We start from the raw sequence: 20,506 nt of genomic DNA, 5'->3' as shown, positions 1-20,506 counted from the left end.
GTACTGAAACTATTAGCACTGATAGCTCAGGAACGGTGGGGGCTAGAGAAAAAATTCCAACTGTACTGGAATCAGTAAAGGGGCGGCTATCAAATAATACAAATAGCTGGAAATGGTGGACATGGCAAAAGGTTCTCTTTAAGTCCTTCATATACATAAACAAAAAGTCACCAAAGCTACTGATTTTGCATCTGTGGCTACAAACTAAGGAGTCACGTTTACAACTCAACTCTGCAGAAATCGGACACGTTACAGGCCTACAACTTACTGCATCAGACGCGCCCAGAGTCCGTCAATGCGGCACGCCGTCACGGCTTCTTGTTTATAGCATCAGCCTTGTAATGTAAGAAGATATCCCCTATATACCCTACAGTAGAGTCATCAGCAAAGTGCTATATTTAACCCTTTACACTCCCTGTGTGTCAGTCTTTACTGGCACTGGCATTCTATTCATTAACCGGGGGCTCAGGATGAACAGGATATAGGTCTGTTGTTATCGCCTCTTCTCATCTAGGTGAGTATTTTGTATCATTTGGCCATTTTATCAGTATAAGTCTGTCCTGTTCTCGGTGTGTCAGTATTCACTATAGTTCTGTTATTCCATTCATTTGTTTAGGAGGTTATAAAACTCTCCAATGCATTAACCCAATCCTACAGCTTTGACAGTGTGCAGAGACAGAGGAAATATCTACAGGACACACACATATATATATATATACTATACTAAAATAAAGAAGCCAGACGTGCAGACGTGTGCCCTCGCTGCCACTTCCTCTCCGACATTTGCCATCCACACCAAGCGTGTTTACTGGGTGTCGCTGTCTCCAGATGTAGCAGAGCCGAGTGTGTCACTCTATTAGAAGTAATGTAGTATGTGCCGGCCTGAAAAGATGTTTTTGGACCTGTGATGGTAAATTCACCACAAGTCCCAGCAGTGGATCCCACTGCTGCCCTGAATGTGATGCCACCACTAGGGGGCAGTTCTGGTTTTGCCTTACCAAGGTTTGCATCTCACTTGCCACCACTTAAATGGATTTTCCAGGATTATATAAGTTGCTGCGACCTCTTCACTACTTACCAAGAACAGCGCCCCCCTTTGTATAGTGGCTGTGCTTGGTATTACAGCTCAGACCCATTCACTTGAATTGCCATGAAACAGATGAATGGATAGTGGCCAAAGAAGTGGAGCTCAATATTATAATCCTGGATAACCCCTATAAGGGGGCACTGCTGGCCCTCATACTGCACCCCTGAACCTATGTAAAGGCTGTTGCTTGTAGCTGCGGCCCCAGGTCTAGTGACTGTCTGGTATAGGGATATATGCACTGCATCATGGGATTATTTAGCATCACTAGGAGGGGATTGGTAGCACCCAACCTAAGGCCAGCCTAATGTATACCATGTGTCTAAGGGTTTAGTATAGGGGAGAGCACAAGCAGCTGAGGGCCCCCTCCAAGAACAGTAATGGGCCCTCTATTTTACAATAGAAAGCTGCTATTAAGGTGAAAGGGCCCCCTGACCTACCGGGCCCCTATTCACCTGCACAGGTTGCACCCCTGGCTTACTGCTAGAAAGAGCAGAGATGTAGCAGAGCTGTCTGTGTTGCAGCTCCCTCCGTCTCCTTTCTTGCTTGGCTCTGCAGGATTATGTTGCATTGCACTCAGCAAAACAAACAAACCACAAATTCTTCGGACTCCTAGCGCTGCAGAAAGATTTCAGGAACTCCATTGTCCAAGGCCTGGTCATGTGACCATGTTATGCAAGAAGTTAGACGTAAACATTCAGGACATAGAAGGCGCCGGTTTGGGGGAAGAAGAACAAATTTAGGTCTTCAGTTTCTGGCCATTCCATCATCTAATAGCAAATTCAGCTCTGCTACATCTGTTTCTGACCAGAAAGTACAAGAGGCAAATGTGCAAATGAAGTGTTATAGGGGGTCGTGTCCTGAGGGAGTTCAGTTCTGGAGGCAACTGGTGTGTCATATGGAAACAATTGTATCAATCCCGTCCGTCTTATCATATCAATGGGAATGTACAATGTATCAGAGTGACATCCCAATAAAGGGCAGGCAATTCAAATACCACAATGTAGGGGGCGCTCACAATGCTTCACCCCTATCTGAATGATTTTATCTGCTACAGATCATGAGCAAGAAGAATCACAAGAAGAAGGAGAATCGCAAGAAGAAGTAAAATCACAAGAAGAAGGAGAATCACAAGAAGAAGGAAAATCACAAGAAGAGGGAGAATCACAAGAAGAAGGAGAATCACAAGAAGAAGGAGAATCACAAGAAGGAGAATCACAAGAAGAAGGAGAATCACAAGAAGAAGGAGAATCGCAAGAAGAAGTAAAATCACAAGAAGAAGGAGAATCACAAGAAGAAGGAAAATCACAAGAAGAGGGAGAATCACAAGAAGAAGGAGAATCACAAGAAGAAGGAGAATCACAAGAAGGAGAATCACAAGAAGAAGGAGAATCACAAGAAGAAGGAGAATCACAAGAAGAGGGAGAATCACAAGAAAAGGAGAATCACAAGAAGAAGGAGAATCACAAGAAGAAGGAGAATCACAAGAAGAAGGAGAATCACAAGAAAAGGAGAATCACAAGAAAAGGAGAATCACAAGAAGAAGGAGAATCACAAGAAGAGGGAGAATCACAAGAAGAAGGAGAATCACAAGAAGAAGGAGAATCACAAGAAGGAGAATCACAAGAAGAAGGAGAATCACAAGAAAAGGAGAATCACAAGAAAAGGAGAATCACAAGAAGAAGGAGAATCACAAGAATAGGGAGAATCACAAGAAAAGGAGAATCACAAGAAGAAGGAGAATCACAAGAAGAAGGAGAATCACAAGAAGAAGGAGAATCACAAGAAGAAGGAGAATCACAAGAAAAGGAGAATCACAAGAAAAGGAGAATCACAAGAAGAAGGAGAATCACAAGAAGAGGGAGAATCACAAGAAAAGGAGAATCACAAGAAGAAGGAGAATCACAAGAAGAAGGAGAATCACAAGAAGAAGGAGAATCACAAGAAGAAGGAGAATCACAAGAAGAAGGAGAATCACAAGAAAAGGAGAATCACAAAAAGAAGGAGAATCACAAGAAGAGGGAGAATCACAAGAAGAAGGAGAATCACAAGAAGAAGGAGAATCACAAGAAGAAGGAGAATCACAAGAAGGAGAATCACAAGAAGAAGGAGAATCACAAGAAGAAGGAAAATCACAAGAAGAGGGAGAATCACAAGAAGAAGGAGAATCACAAGAAGAAGGAGAATCACAAGAAGGAGAATCACAAGAAGAAGGAGAATCACAAGAAGAGGGAAAATCACAAGAAAAGGGAGAATCACAAGAAAAGGAGAATCACAAGAAGAAGGAGAATCACAAGAAGAAGGAGAATCACAAGAAAAGGAGAATCACAAGAAAATGAGAATCACAAGAAGAAGGAGAATCACAAGAAGAGGGAGAATCACAAGAAGAAGGAGAATCACAAGAAGAAGGAGAATCACAAGAAGAAGGAGAATCACAAGAAGGAGAATCACAAGAAGAAGGAGAATCACAAGAAGAAGGAAAATCACAAGAAGAGGGAGAATCACAAGAAGAAGGAGAATCACAAGAAGAAGGAGAATCACAAGAAGAAGGAGAATCACAAGAAGAAGGAGAATCACAAGAAAAGGAGAATCACAAGAAAAGGAGAATCACAAGAAGAAGGAGAATCACAAGAAGAAGGAGAATCACAAGAAGAAGGAGAATCACAAGAAAAGGAGAATCACAAGAAAAGGAGAATCACAAGAAGAAGGAGAATCACAAGAAGAGGGAGAATCACAAGAAAAGGAGAATCACAAGAAGAAGGAGAATCACAAGAAGAGGGAGAATCACAAGAAGAAGGAGAATCACAAGAAGAAGGAGAATCACAAGAAGAAGGAGAATCACAAGAAGGAGAATCACAAGAAGAAGGAGAATCACAAGAAGAAGGAAAATCACAAGAAGAGGGAGAATCACAAGAAGAGGGAGAATCACAAGAAGAAGGAGAATCACAAGAAGAAGGAGAATCACAAGAAGAAGGAGAATCACAAGAAGAAGGAGAATCACAAGAAAAGGAGAATCACAAGAAAAGGAGAATCACAAGAAGAAGGAGAATCACAAGAAGAGGGAGAATCACAAGAAGAAGGAGAATCACAAGAAGAAGGAGAATCACAAGAAGAAGGAGAATCACAAGAAGGAGAATCACAAGAAGAAGGAGAATCACAAGAAAAAGGAAAATCACAAGAAGAGGGAGAATCACAAGAAGAAGGAGAATCACAAGAAGAAGGAGAATCACAAGAAGGAGAATCACAAGAAGAAGGAGAATCACAAGAAGAAGGAGAATCACAAGAAGAGGGAAAATCACAAGAAAAGGGAGAATCACAAGAAGAAGGAGAATCACAAGAAGAAGGAGAATCACAAGAAGAAGGAGAATCACAAGAAAAGGAGAATCACAAGAAAAGGAGAATCACAAGAAGAAGGAGAATCACAAGAAGAGGGAGAATCACAAGAAGAAGGAGAATCACAAGAAGAAGGAGAATCACAAGAAGAAGGAGAATCACAAGAAGGAGAGTCACAAGAAGAAGGAGAATCACAAGAAGAAGGAAAATCACAAGAAGAGGGAGAATCACAAGAAGAAGGAGAATCACAAGAAGAAGGAGAATCACAAGAAGGAGAATCACAAGAAGAAGGAGAATCACAAGAAGAAGGAGAATCACAAGAAGAGGGAGAATCACAAGAAAAGGAGAATCACAAGAAGAAGGAGAATCACAAGAAGAAGGAGAATCACAAGAAGAAGGAGAATCACAAGAAAAGGAGAATCACAAGAAAAGGAGAATCACAAGAAGAAGGAGAATCACAAGAAGAGGGAGAATCACAAGAAGAAGGAGAATCACAAGAAGAAGGAGAATCACAAGAAGAAGGAGAATCACAAGAAGAAGGAGAATCACAAGAAGAAGGAGAATCACAAGAAGAAGGAGAATCACAAGAAGAAGGAGAATCACAAGAAAAGGAGAATCACAAGAAAAGGAGAATCACAAGAAGAAGGAGAATCACAAGAAGAAGGAGAATCACAAGAAGAAGGAGAATCACAAGAAAAGGAGAATCACAAGAAGAAGGAGAATCACAAGAAGAAGGAGAATCACAAGAAGGAGAATCACAAGAAGAAGGAGAATCACAAGAAGAGGGAGAATCACAAGAAAAGGAGAATCACAAGAAGAAGGAGAATCACAAGAAGAGGGAGAATCACAAGAAGAAGGAGAATCACAAGAAGAAGGAGAATCACAAGAAGAAGGAGAATCACAAGAAGGAGAATCACAAGAAGAAGGAGAATCACAAGAAGAAGGAAAATCACAAGAAGAGGGAGAATCACAAGAAGAGGGAGAATCACAAGAAGAAGGAGAATCACAAGAAGAAGGAGAATCACAAGAAGAAGGAGAATCACAAGAAGAAGGAGAATCACAAGAAAAGGAGAATCACAAGAAAAGGAGAATCACAAGAAGAAGGAGAATCACAAGAAGAGGGAGAATCACAAGAAGAAGGAGAATCACAAGAAGAAGGAGAATCACAAGAAGAAGGAGAATCACAAGAAGGAGAATCACAAGAAGAAGGAGAATCACAAGAAAAAGGAAAATCACAAGAAGAGGGAGAATCACAAGAAGAAGGAGAATCACAAGAAGAAGGAGAATCACAAGAAGGAGAATCACAAGAAGAAGGAGAATCACAAGAAGAAGGAGAATCACAAGAAGAGGGAAAATCACAAGAAAAGGGAGAATCACAAGAAGAAGGAGAATCACAAGAAGAAGGAGAATCACAAGAAGAAGGAGAATCACAAGAAAAGGAGAATCACAAGAAAAGGAGAATCACAAGAAGAAGGAGAATCACAAGAAGAGGGAGAATCACAAGAAGAAGGAGAATCACAAGAAGAAGGAGAATCACAAGAAGAAGGAGAATCACAAGAAGGAGAGTCACAAGAAGAAGGAGAATCACAAGAAGAAGGAAAATCACAAGAAGAGGGAGAATCACAAGAAGAAGGAGAATCACAAGAAGAAGGAGAATCACAAGAAGGAGAATCACAAGAAGAAGGAGAATCACAAGAAGAAGGAGAATCACAAGAAGAGGGAGAATCACAAGAAAAGGAGAATCACAAGAAGAAGGAGAATCACAAGAAGAAGGAGAATCACAAGAAGAAGGAGAATCACAAGAAGAAGGAGAATCACAAGAAGAAGGAGAATCACAAGAAAAGGAGAATCACAAGAAAAGGAGAATCACAAGAAGAAGGAGAATCACAAGAAGAGGGAGAATCACAAGAAGAAGGAGAATCACAAGAAGAAGGAGAATCACAAGAAGAAGGAGAATCACAAGAAGAAGGAGAATCACAAGAAGAAGGAGAATCACAAGAAGAAGGAGAATCACAAGAAGAAGGAGAATCACAAGAAAAGGAGAATCACAAGAAAAGGAGAATCACAAGAAGAAGGAGAATCACAAGAAGAAGGAGAATCACAAGAAGAAGGAGAATCACAAGAAAAGGAGAATCACAAGAAAAGGAGAATCACAAGAAGAAGGAGAATCACAAGAAGAGGGAGAATCACAAGAAAAGGAGAATCACAAGAAGAAGGAGAATCACAAGAAGAGGGAGAATCACAAGAAGAAGGAGAATCACAAGAAGAAGGAGAATCACAAGAAGAAGGAGAATCACAAGAAGGAGAATCACAAGAAGAAGGAGAATCACAAGAAGAAGGAAAATCACAAGAAGAGGGAGAATCACAAGAAGAGGGAGAATCACAAGAAGAAGGAGAATCACAAGAAGAAGGAGAATCACAAGAAGAAGGAGAATCACAAGAAGAGGGAGAATCACAAGAAAAGGAGAATCACAAGAAGAAGGAGAATCACAAGAAGAAGGAGAATCACAAGAAGAAGGAGAATCACAAGAAAAGGAGAATCACAAGAAAAGGAGAATCACAAGAAGAAGGAGAATCACAAGAAGAGGGAGAATCACAAGAAGAAGGAGAATCACAAGAAGAAGGAGAATCACAAGAAGAAGGAGAATCACAAGAAGGAGAATCACAAGAAGAAGGAGAATCACAAGAAGAAGGAAAATCACAAGAAGAGGGAGAATCACAAGAAGAGGGAGAATCACAAGAAGAAGGAGAATCACAAGAAGAAGGAGAATCACAAGAAGAAGGAGAATCACAAGAAGAAGGAGAATCACAAGAAAAGGAGAATCACAAGAAAAGGAGAATCACAAGAAGAAGGAGAATCACAAGAAGAGGGAGAATCACAAGAAGAAGGAGAATCACAAGAAGAAGGAGAATCACAAGAAGAAGGAGAATCACAAGAAGGAGAATCACAAGAAGAAGGAGAATCACAAGAAAAAGGAAAATCACAAGAAGAGGGAGAATCACAAGAAGAAGGAGAATCACAAGAAGAAGGAGAATCACAAGAAGGAGAATCACAAGAAGAAGGAGAATCACAAGAAGAAGGAGAATCACAAGAAGAGGGAAAATCACAAGAAAAGGGAGAATCACAAGAAGAAGGAGAATCACAAGAAGAAGGAGAATCACAAGAAGAAGGAGAATCACAAGAAAAGGAGAATCACAAGAAAAGGAGAATCACAAGAAGAAGGAGAATCACAAGAAGAGGGAGAATCACAAGAAGAAGGAGAATCACAAGAAGAAGGAGAATCACAAGAAGAAGGAGAATCACAAGAAGGAGAGTCACAAGAAGAAGGAGAATCACAAGAAGAAGGAAAATCACAAGAAGAGGGAGAATCACAAGAAGAAGGAGAATCACAAGAAGAAGGAGAATCACAAGAAGGAGAATCACAAGAAGAAGGAGAATCACAAGAAGAAGGAGAATCACAAGAAGAGGGAGAATCACAAGAAAAGGAGAATCACAAGAAGAAGGAGAATCACAAGAAGAAGGAGAATCACAAGAAGAAGGAGAATCACAAGAAGAAGGAGAATCACAAGAAAAGGAGAATCACAAGAAAAGGAGAATCACAAGAAGAAGGAGAATCACAAGAAGAGGGAGAATCACAAGAAGAAGGAGAATCACAAGAAGAAGGAGAATCACAAGAAGAAGGAGAATCACAAGAAGAAGGAGAATCACAAGAAGAAGGAGAATCACAAGAAGAAGGAGAATCACAAGAAGAAGGAGAATCACAAGAAAAGGAGAATCACAAGAAAAGGAGAATCACAAGAAAAGGAGAATCACAAGAAGAAGGAGAATCACAAGAAGAAGGAGAATCACAAGAAGAAGGAGAATCACAAGAAAAGGAGAATCACAAGAAAAGGAGAATCACAAGAAGAAGGAGAATCACAAGAAGAGGGAGAATCACAAGAAAAGGAGAATCACAAGAAGAAGGAGAATCACAAGAAGAGGGAGAATCACAAGAAGAAGGAGAATCACAAGAAGAAGGAGAATCACAAGAAGAAGGAGAATCACAAGAAGGAGAATCACAAGAAGAAGGAGAATCACAAGAAGAAGGAAAATCACAAGAAGAGGGAGAATCACAAGAAGAGGGAGAATCACAAGAAGAAGGAGAATCACAAGAAGAAGGAGAATCACAAGAAGAAGGAGAATCACAAGAAGAAGGAGAATCACAAGAAAAGGAGAATCACAAGAAAAGGAGAATCACAAGAAGAAGGAGAATCACAAGAAGAGGGAGAATCACAAGAAGAAGGAGAATCACAAGAAGAGGGAGAATCACAAGAAGAAGGAGAATCACAAGAAGAAGGAGAATCACAAGAAGAAGGAGAATCACAAGAAGAAGGAGAATCACAAGAAAAGGAGAATCACAAGAAAAGGAGAATCACAAGAAGAAGGAGAATCACAAGAAGAGGGAGAATCACAAGAAGAAGGAGAATCACAAGAAGAAGGAGAATCACAAGAAGAAGGAGAATCACAAGAAGGAGAATCACAAGAAGAAGGAGAATCACAAGAAGAAGGAAAATCACAAGAAGAGGGAGAATCACAAGAAGAAGGAGAATCACAAGAAGAAGGAGAATCACAAGAAGGAGAATCACAAGAAGAAGGAGAATCACAAGAAGAAGGAGAATCACAAGAAGAGGGAAAATCACAAGAAAAGGGAGAATCACAAGAAGAAGGAGAATCACAAGAAGAAGGAGAATCACAAGAAGAAGGAGAATCACAAGAAAAGGAGAATCACAAGAAAAGGAGAATCACAAGAAGAAGGAGAATCACAAGAAGAGGGAGAATCACAAGAAGAAGGAGAATCACAAGAAGAAGGAGAATCACAAGAAGAAGGAGAATCACAAGAAGGAGAATCACAAGAAGAAGGAGAATCACAAGAAGAAGGAAAATCACAAGAAGAGGGAGAATCACAAGAAGAAGGAGAATCACAAGAAGAAGGAGAATCACAAGAAGGAGAATCACAAGAAGAAGGAGAATCACAAGAAGAAGGAGAATCACAAGAAGAGGGAGAATCACAAGAAAAGGAGAATCACAAGAAGAAGGAGAATCACAAGAAGAAGGAGAATCACAAGAAGAAGGAGAATCACAAGAAGAAGGAGAATCACAAGAAAAGGAGAATCACAAGAAAAGGAGAATCACAAGAAGAAGGAGAATCACAAGAAGAGGGAGAATCACAAGAAGAAGGAGAATCACAAGAAGAAGGAGAATCACAAGAAGAAGGAGAATCACAAGAAGAAGGAGAATCACAAGAAAAGGAGAATCACAAGAAAAGGAGAATCACAAGAAGAAGGAGAATCACAAGAAGAGGGAGAATCACAAGAAAAGGAGAATCACAAGAAGAAGGAGAATCACAAGAAGAAGGAGAATCACAAGAAGAAGGAGAATCACAAGAAGAAGGAGAATCACAAGAAGAAGGAGAATCACAAGAAAAGGAGAATCACAAGAAAAGGAGAATCACAAGAAGAAGGAGAATCACAAGAAAAGGAGAATCACAAGAAGAAGGCGAATCACAAGAAGAAGGAGAATCACAAGAAGAAGGAGAATCACAAGAAGAAGGAGAATCACAAGAAAAGGAGAATCACAAGAAAAGGAGAATCACAAGAAGAAGGAGAATCACAAGAAGAGGGAGAATCACAAGAAGAAGGAGAATCACAAGAAGAAGGAGAATCACAAGAAGAAGGAGAATCACAAGAAGAAGGAGAATCACAAGAAGAAGGAGAATCACAAGAAAAGGAGAATCACAAGAAAAGGAGAATCACAAGAAGAAGGAGAATCACAAGAAGAGGGAGAATCACAAGAAGAAGGAGAATCACAAGAAGAAGGAGAATCACAAGAAGAAGGAGAATCACAAGAAGGAGAATCACAAGAAGAAGGAGAATCACAAGAAGAAGGAAAATCACAAGAAGAGGGAGAATCACAAGAAGAAGGAGAATCACAAGAAGGAGAATCACAAGAAGAAGGAGAATCACAAGAAGAAGGAGAATCACAAGAAGAGGGAAAATCACAAGAAAAGGGAGAATCACAAGAAGAGGGAGAATCACAAGAAGAAGGAGAATCACAAGAAAAGGAGAATCACAAGAAAAGGAGAATCACAAGAAGAAGGAGAATCACAAGAAGAGGGAGAATCACAAGAAGAAGGAGAATCACAAGAAGAAGGAGAATCACAAGAAGAAGGAGAATCACAAGAAGAAGGAGAATCACAAGAAGAAGGAGAATCACAAGAAAAGGAGAATCACAAGAAAAGGAGAATCACAAGAAGAAGGAGAATCACAAGAAGAGGGAGAATCACAAGAAGAAGGAGAATCACAAGAAGAAGGAGAATCACAAGAAGAAGGAGAATCACAAGAAGGAGAATCACAAGAAGAAGGAGAATCACAAGAAGAAGGAAAATCACAAGAAGAGGGAGAATCACAAGAAGAAGGAGAATCACAAGAAGAAGGAGAATCACAAGAAGGAGAATCACAAGAAGAAGGAGAATCACAAGAAGAAGGAGAATCACAAGAAGAGGGAAAATCACAAGAAAAGGGAGAATCACAAGAAGAGTGAGAATCACAAGATGATGGAGAATCACAAGAAGGAGAATCACAAGAAGAAGGAGAATCACAAGAAGAAGGAGAATCACAAGAAGAGGGAGAATCACAAGAAGATGGAGAATCACAAGAAGGAGAATCACAAGAAGAAGGAAAATCACAAGAAGAGTGAGAATCACAAGAAGAGGGAGAATCACAAGAATAAGTAGAATCAAAAGAAGGAGAATCACAAGAGGAAGGAGAATCACAAGAAGTCCTTGTATCAATCAGTATTAGATGAAGGTATTGGTATTATATGACAGCAAGAAGGTAAATAGTAGGTAGGTCTTAGATGGCAGGTACGAGATAGTAATGAGAAGGTAGGTCTTAGATGGTGTTAAGTGATAAGTACTTGATAGTAGTTAAAGGGAGTCTGTCAGCAGGGAAATCTGTATCAATCTAATGCCAGTACCTTGTAGGGCTCCTTCTGCACTATCCAAAGATGCCTTTCTAATTTTGCATTGCGGCTCCATTTTCAAGAAAATCAGGATTTTATTCTTATGTAAATTGACTGAAGAAGGCTTTATAGATGTGTCTTCTGCTGCCAGGACTCCCGCCCAGCCCCGGCTTTACTTGAGTGACATCGGCCACATTGTCACACGTTTTCTGCAGCTAGGGCTACAGCAGAAACTTAGCCTTGGTTCAGTTCATTTACGTAAGAGTAAAATCCTGATTTTCATGAAAATGGAGCCGCAATATAGAATAAGAAAGACATCTTTCGAAAGTGTTCTGTCATTTGTTTGTTGATAATTATCCTGCTGACAGACTCCCTTTAAAGGGTAGATACCAGACGGTTGTTAGGTTGTAGTTGTATGGTAGTTATTAGAGATGAACAGTATTTGAAACAGCCGTTTTGAATCGCACGCTCCCATAGAAGTGAATGGAAGCGGCCGCACGGAGACTCTGCCGGCGGCCGACCACTTAACCCCTCGTGTGCCGCCTATTTGAGCATGCTATTCAAAACGCTGGAATAGTGTTCGCTCATCTGTAGTAGTTATTACATAGGATGTCAGGCATTAGATACTATTATTACATAGTAATTAGCAGGTAGATATTAGATGATCATTAGATACTAGATAGTTGTTAGGTCCCGTATTGTCTTGTAGTTACCTCTTTTGGCATTGTCCTTGGGAAGAAGAAGTAGGGTATAGCGGTCAGGGCCACGATAGTCGCTGCCACTATGAAGCCCAACCACCAGGCCCCGATCCAGCGCGGGTCACCGGGGGTCAGGACTATCTCACCTGGGAAGAGATAATAATAATAATAATAATAATAATAATAATAATAATAATAATATTGTGTAACTTTGTATCAATCTTCTACTGGATACATTAATCAGAGACTTGGAAGTGTAAATGTATCTTTATCAGTTTGTTGCTGAGTCTCTCTCGGTCTGACCTAGATACGTCTAGATACTTAGATACGTCTGTCTTGTGATTTTGTTTTTGGACACGTTGCAGGGTAAAGGTCTGGCACGCTGAGATGGCAGCATACGCCGCAGCAGACGGCCTGCCGAGCGGATAATAGACATTTTATGAATCAGCAGAAGGCGGCAGCGCTCGGCAGCACAACACCTTGTCAGGTCGCCTTTATTTTTGGACCGTCAGCAGCGCGCTGTCATAGGCGGCTGTGAAGCTTTGACTCTCGGGCTAATGCTTGGCTAGTGTTCACACTCACTGGCTGAGAACTTGTCAATGTCAACATAGTAGCGTAACATGGCGGATCCCAGGATGAAAGCGACACCGGGGCCCATCATTGTCGCAGCGAAAAGGATGCCTATGAGGAGACAAAAGACAGGAGGGGGAGTTAGAGAGCCACATCTGTCCAGAGGTTGTACTTAGTACTGCAGCTTAGCCCCATTCACGTGCACTGTATAGACAGAGAGAAAGGAACACAAGGGATTTATGGAAATAGTAATTGGCTTAGGGCAGGGAGGGAATATAAGACACAGAGTGAAGGATATGGATCGAAGATAAGATGGAGAAGAGCAAGGCCAGGAGGATGGAGATGTAACAGGAGCAGGAGATGGAGACAAGGAAGGAGAGGGAATAAAAAGGGGTGGGACAATATATAGTAGGAGATGGCTGGAATCAGGGCAGGGAAGAGAAGGACTGAACCAGACAAAGATGGAACCAAGGAAAGACTGAGCTGGACCGAAACAGGACTGAGCTGGACTGATGCAAGAGTGGGATAGATCCAAGACAAGGATGGAATCAGGACAGGGATAGCACCAGGGCAGGGCCAAGAATGATCAAACCAGGTCAACGATGGAACCAAGGCAAGACTGAGATAGAGCCAAGACAAGGATGGAATCAAAACAGGACAGGGATAGCACCAGGGGAAGGACCAAGAATGATCAAACCAGGTCAACGATGGAACCAAGGCAAGACTGAGAAGGACTGAGGCAAGACTGGGATGGAACTAAGACAAGGATGGAACCAAAAGAGCACCAGGGCAGGACAAGGAAAAAGCAGGACTAGGATCAAAGTAAGACAGGCATGGAGCCAAGAAAGGATAGGCAGAGAACCAAGGCAGGACAAAGATGGAAACAAAGGAAGACTGGGATGTTCTGAGACAAGAATGGGATGGAAACAACACAGGACAGAGATGGCACCATGGCAGGGCAGGAATGAAATTAAAGCCGGACAAAGGTGGAGCCAAGAAAGGCTAGGAGTTAAGTCAAAGTTGGACAAACACAGAACCAAGGAAGGAAAAGATGGAACCAAAAGAGAACAGACATTTCTGTAAGACAGGGCAGGGATGGAACCATTGCAAGACAGAGACGGACAAAATCAGGATAAAGAAAGAACCAAGACAGAACACAGATGGGATTAAGGCACGACATGGATAGAATGAACGAATGAACAGGGACGGAACAAAGGCAAGACAAAGACAGAACAAAGAAAGAACAGAGATGAAAGCAAGAGAAGACCAAGGAACTAAGACAGGACAACAGTAAAGACAAGGAAGGACTGAAATTACAGCAAGTCAAAGCTGGACAGGGCTGGAACCAAGACAGGACAAAGACAGAACTAAGACAGAACTAAGACAGAACTAAGACAGAACTAAGACAGAACTAAGACAGGACAAAGATGAAACCAAGACAGGACAAAGATGAAACCAAGACAGGACAAAGATGAAACCAAGGCAGAAGTAATTATAAAGCTGGAGCCATGGCATGATAGGGAAGAACTAAGGAAGGAAAAAGATGAAGCCAAGACAGGGCAGGGCAGGGATGACATGTAAGCAGGACACAACAAAGGATAGAACAAAGTCAGAATAAGGATGGAACGTCGGAAGGATCAGAGGATCGAACCCTTGGAGAATGTGAATGAAGCAGAAGCAGGAAATCATTTCTAGTGAGAATATCTGGTTAAAGAATAAACATGGAAATCATTCCAAAATGTCCAATCTCGAAATACACCCCCCCCCCTCCAAGTGTCTCATTATCTGCAGCCCCTCCCCATAGACCTTGTTATATGATCCTCACTATAGTGTCTCCTATACTAAGACGACTCGATATCTGTGATCTGTGACATGAAAGCGTCGCGGCATCACTTCCATTATGCATGACACGTCTAGTTATCTGGAGATTACCGGAATCAGAAAAGTCGCTCCGGAAAATGTAATTTATGGGCAAATATTTGATCCTGCATATTATATAGTGTCGATCCTGCAGAGCATAGAAGGCGCAAACCCAGAGACAGAATATATTACAATGATTATCAGCGGAGGAGAAGAATGTATTATCTTATCAGAATATATTATATACGGCAGATAGAGAGGAACATGGGATGGATGGATGGATAGATAGATAGATAGATAGATAGATAGATAGATAGATAGATAGATAGATAGGAGATAGATAGATAGATAGATAGATAGGAGATAGACAGATAGATAGATAGATAGATAGATAGATAGATAGATAGATAGATAGGAGATAGATAGATAGATAGATAGATAGATAGATAGATAGGAGATAGATAGATAGATAGATAGATAGATAGATAGATAGACAGATAGGAGATAGATAGATAGATAGATAGATAGATAGATAGATAGATAGGAGATAGATAGATAGATAGATAGATAGATAGATAGGAGATAGATAGATAGATAGATAGATAGATAGATAGATAGATAGGAAATAGATAGATAGATAGATAGATAGATAGATAGAAGATAGATAGATAGATAGATAGGAGATAGATAGATAGATAGATAGATAGATAGATAGATAGGAGATAGATAGATAGATAGATAGATAGATAGGAGATAGATCGATAGATAGGAGATAGATAGATAGATAGATAGATAGATAGATAGGAGATAGATAGATAGATAGATAGATAGATAGGAGATAGATAGATAGATAGATAGATAGATATGAGATAGATAGATAGGAGATAGATAGATAGATAGATAGATAGGAGATAGATAGATAGATAGATAGATAGATAGATAGATAGATAGATAGGAGATAGATAGGAGATAGATAGATAGATAGATAGATAGATAGATAGATAGGAGATAGATAGATAGATAGATAGATAGATAGATAGATATGAGATAGATAGATAGATGATAGATAGATAGATAGATAGATAGGAGATAGATAGATAGATAGATAGATAGATAGGAGATAGATAGACAGATAGATAGATAGATAGATAGATAGATAGATAGATAGGAGATAGATAGATAGATAGATAGATAGATAGGAGATAGATAGATAGATAGATAGATAGATAGATAGATAGATAGATAGGAGATAGATAGATAGATAGATAGATAGATAGATAGATAGATAGGAGATAGATAGATAGATATATAGATAGATATGAGATAGATAGATAGATAGATAGATATGAGATAGATAGATAGATAGATAGATAGATAGATAGATAGATAGGAGATAGATAGATAGATAGATAGATAGATAGATAGGAGATAGATAGATAGATAGATAGATAGATAGATAGATTACAGAGATATTCTTGGAGATCTCTCTCTGTTGTTTCTCTTGGATGTTGCAGGATATGTTGAGTCACTCCGTATCTATCAGCCTTTAGCACATGCTGTGACGATGTTTCGCGCCTGCCAAGTGTGACTGTGCGTCTGCCAGAATTCGGGGCAGCTTGTGTAAGTATTAGTGGGGTCCCAGCTGCCGCTACTGTCACTATAGCAGGTACTACTGGGTATGCAGCCACAAAGCGACTTGCAAAGATAACCCCGCGGGGTCACCACTCCACATCACTAGTATACAGTATATACTTCCAAGGTGCTGCCACTCATGTGACCACGGCCTCGTCTCACCTAGGTACACGGGCGAGTTCCGCTTGCTAGCAAAATCATCGATGTAAGAAATTCCAAATGGCTGAATGGGAACCCCACCGATCCCGAGCAGAGTCTGACCGATGAAGAGAATGGTCAGGACGTCCTTGTTTTCTTTTTCAGTCTTGGTCAAACATTGGTCAGTGCTGGGACTTGGGTTCACCGCTCCGAGCTGGCAGATATCCGTCATGTTATTGTGGATACCTGAGATAGAGGGTGGAAAGGAGCAGAAGATGACGCGTTGTCCAACGTCTCGTATCTCAGTATTTGGTTCTAGAGGATTCTACTTATGGGCTGTTGTTGTTTTATCTGACCTAACAACAAAATCCTCCATTGGCCGTATAAACCTCTCCACTCTCCTGTATTCACCTCTTCACTATCCTTGACAATATGCAATCTTGAGCTTCTCCATTCATCTAGACCACCAGGGAAGGCAGTATTCACCTCTTCACTCCCCTAGACCACAAGAAGCAAGCCTGAAATCAACTTTTAAGCTAGGCCACCAGAGAAGTCAATCCCCATCTCTTCACTAGTCTAAATCACCAGAAGAAGCTTCTCCAATCATCTAGGCCACCAGGGAGAATAGTATTCACCTCTTCACTATCCTAGACCACCAGAAGTAATCTTGAACGTCTCCTCCTTACCCTAGACCACCAGAGATGTTATCATTAACCTTTTACCTGGACCACTAGGGAAGCAATGTCAAACCCCTCCATTATCCTAAAACATCATGGAGCTAGCCCTTTTTGTCCTTGACCACCAAGGATGCTGACATTAATTCTTCTCCACTACTCAAGACCAACAAGGAAGCTGCATTGACATATTTAACTACCTTGGACCACCACTTACTGTAGCTTTAGCTCATCACTAGAAGAGCGGGAATTGGACAATTCACTATCTAGAAGGCTAGGAAACTAGATGAAACCTTCCTCCACCCTAAACCACTAGAAGCGCTTATGTTAACTCCTACACTTTACTAGACCACAAGAGAAGCTAGCATTAACCCCTACACCACCACAGACCACCAGGGAAGCATGCATTAACCCCTACACCACCGTAGACCACCAGGAAAGCATGCATTAACCAATACACCACCGTAGACCACCAGGGAAGCATGCATTAACCCCTACACCACCGTAGACCACCAGGGAAGCATGCCTTAACCCGTACACCACCGTAGACCACCAGGGAAGCATGCATTAACCCGTATACCACCGTAGAACACCAGGAAAGCATGTATTAAGCCCTACACCACCATAGACCACCAGAGAAGCATGCATTAACCCCTACACCACCATAGACCACCAGAGAAGCATGCATTACCACATTTTAAGCTCCTTGTAGACCCATGCTTTTCCTACTCTATGTTCTTCCAGTTACATTCCCTACTGTAGGTTTTCTAGAAACAAGGCTGGTCGATAGTCCCTCATAACCTTCACTTACTGGCAACAGATTTGTCATATTCATAAGGTCCCATAATAAAGTGAGGTAGACACATGATAAAGCCAGCAAGGCAGACAATCAGAGCGCCGAAGCCGATGAATCGCGGGCGATGAACTCTGCTGCCAAAGTAGCTGACGAAGACAATGAGCACCGTGTTCCCGATCTGAAATCAGAAGCAACGGGAGAAGTGACAAAAAAACAAACAAACTTAAATGATAATATTTCTAGATAAACCATTAAAGTTCCATTAATAATAACGGGGCGCAGAGGGTTCACCCCTTGTATCACACCTAAGAGTATGTCCTCCAACTTTATTTGACCTTTTATGCTCAAGTCAACTGGAAATTTGTACTGCGCATTTTAGGAAGTAACTCAAAAAGTTTACGATTGACTCTTATATACTTATCGTTCAGTCCCAGCTAGGTTACACTATGGTGTCTGGAGTCTGTATTAGTTTAGGGGTCTGGTCTGGGGTCTGTATTAGTTTAGAGGTCTGGTCTGGGGTCTGTATTAGTTTAAGGGTCTGGTCTGGGGTCTGTAGTAGTTTAGAGGTCTGGTCTGGGGTCTGTATTAGTTTAGGGGTCTGGTCTGGGGTCTGTATTAGTTTAGGGGTCTGGTCTGGGGTCTGTAGTAGTTTAGAGGTCTGGTCTGGGGTCTGTAGTAGTTTAGGTGTCTGGTCTGGGGTCTGTATTAGTTTAGGGGTCCAGTCTGGGGTCTGTATTAGTTTAGGGGTCCAGTCTGGGGTCTGTATTAGTTTAGAGGTCTGGTCTGGGGTCTGTATTAGTTTAGGGGTCTGATCTGGGGTCTGTATTAGTTTAGAGGTACGGTCTGGGGTCTGTATTAGTTTAGGGGTCCGGTCTGGGGTCTGTATTAGTTTAGGGGTCTGGTCTGGGGTCTGTATTAGTTTAGGGGTCTGTATTAGTTTAGGGGTCTGGTCTGGGCTCTGTATTAGTTTAGAGGTCTGGTTTGGGGTCTGTATTAGTTTAGGGGTCTGGTCTGGGGTCTGTATTAGTTCAGGGGTCTGGTCTGGGGTCTGTATTAGTTTAGGGGTCTGGTCTGGGGTCTGTATTAGTTTAGGGGTCTGGTCTGGGGTCTGTATTAGTTTAGGGGTCTGGTCTGGGGTCTGTATTAGTTTAGATGTCTGGTCTGGGGTTTGTATTAGTTTAGGGGTCTGGTCTGGGGTCTGTATTAGTTCAGGGGTCTGGTCTGGGGTCTGTATTAGTTTAGGGGTCTGGTCTGGGGTCTGTATTAGTTTAGGGGTCTGGTCTGGGGTCTGTATTAGTTTGGAGGTCTGGTCTGGGGTCTGCATTAGTTTAGGGGTCTGGTCTGGGGTCTGTATTAGTTTAGAGGTCTGGTCTGGGGTCTGCATTAGTTTAGGGGTCTGGTCTGGGGTCTGTATTACTTTAGGGGTCAGGTCTGGGGTCTGTATTAGTTTAGGGGGTCTGGAATCTGTATTAGTTTAGGGGTCTGGTCTGGGGTCTGTATTAGTTTAGGGGTCAGGTCTGGGGTCTGTATTAGTTTAGGGGGTCTGGTCTGGGGTCTGTATTAGTTTAGGGGTCTGGTCTGGGGTCTGTATTAGTTTAGGGGTCTGGTCTGGGGTCTGTATTAGTTTAGGGGTCTGGTCTGGGGTCTGTATTAGTTTAGGGCTCTGGTCTGGGGTCTGTATTAGTTTAGAGGTCTGGTCTGTGGTCTGGATTAGTTTAGGGGTCTGGTCTGGGGTCTGTATTAGTTTAGGGGTCTGGTCTGGGGTCTGTATTAGTTTAGGGGTCTGGTCTGGGGTCTGTATTAGTTTAGGGGTCTGGTCTGGGGTCTATATTAGTTTAGAGGTCTGGTCTGGGGTCTGTATTAGTTTAGGGCTCTGGTCTGGGGTCTTTATTAATTTAAGGGTCTGGTCTGGGGTCTGAATTAGTTTAGGGGTCTGGTCTGGGGTCTGTATTAGTTTAGGGGTCTGGTCTGGGGTCTGTATTAGTTTAGGGGTCTGGTCTGGGGTCTGTATTAGTTTAGGGGTCTGGTCTGGGGTCTGTATTAGTTTAGGGGTCTGGTCTGGGGTCTGTATTAGTTTAGATGTCTGGTCTGGGGTCTGTATTAGTTTAGGGGTCTGGTCTGGGGTCTGTATTAGTTTAGATGTCTGGTCTGGGGCCTGTATTAGTTTAGGGGTCTGGTCTGGGGTCTGTATTAGCTTAGAGGTCTCGTCTGGGGTCTGTATTAGTTTAGGGGTCTGGGGTCTGTATTAGTCTAGAGGTCTGGTCTGGGGTCTGTATTAGTTTAGATGTCTGGTCTGGGGTCTGTATTAGTTTAGGGGTCTGGTCTGGGGTCTGTATTAGCTTAGAGGTCTCGTCTGGGGTCTGTATTAGTTTAGGGGTCTGGGGTCTGTATTAGTCTAGAGGTCTGGTCTGGGGTCTGTATTAGTTTAGAGGTCTGGTCTGGGGTCTGTATTAGTTCAGGGGTCTGGTCTGGGGTCTGTATTAGTTTAGGGGTCTGGTCTGGGGTCTGTATTAGCTTAGAGGTCTCGTCTGGGGTCTGTATTAGTTTAGGGGTCTGGGGTCTGTATTAGTCTAGAGGTCTGGTCTGGGGTCTGTATTAGTTTAGAGGTCTGGTCTGGGGTCTGTATTATTTCAGGGGTCTGGTCTGGGGTCTGTATTAGTTTAGGGGTCTGGTCTGGGGTCTGTATTAGTTTAGAGGTCTGGTCTGGGGTCTGTATTAGTT

At 41.8% G+C, this 20,506-nt stretch overlaps 1 protein-coding gene across 2 annotated transcripts in view; it reads right to left on the bottom strand.

Moving 5' to 3' along the window:
• The window catches only part of SLCO2B1 (solute carrier organic anion transporter family member 2B1), a 59,796-nt gene that overhangs the window by 35,485 nt on the left and 3,805 nt on the right, over positions 1–20,506 (bottom strand). The window contains exons 3-6 of one of the 2 annotated variants that reach the window (XM_075263016.1): positions 17,801–17,963; positions 16,340–16,561; positions 12,698–12,796; positions 12,131–12,261 (exon numbers count right to left, since the gene is read on the bottom strand). In XM_075263016.1, the coding sequence (XP_075119117.1) occupies positions 12,131–12,261; positions 12,698–12,796; positions 16,340–16,561; positions 17,801–17,963 (615 nt within the window). Of the gene's footprint in view, positions 1–12,130; positions 12,262–12,697; positions 12,797–16,339; positions 16,562–17,800; positions 17,964–20,506 lie in introns of those variants that run through there. The other variant, XM_075263014.1, reaches the window with a different exon arrangement.

The sequence above is a fragment of the Leptodactylus fuscus genome, chromosome 2, assembly GCF_031893055.1.
Source record: "Leptodactylus fuscus isolate aLepFus1 chromosome 2, aLepFus1.hap2, whole genome shotgun sequence".
NCBI classification, from domain to species: Eukaryota; Metazoa; Chordata; class Amphibia; order Anura; family Leptodactylidae; genus Leptodactylus; species Leptodactylus fuscus.
Note: the sequence above shows the minus strand (reverse complement) of the source record. Positions and strands in the feature narration are given on the sequence as shown.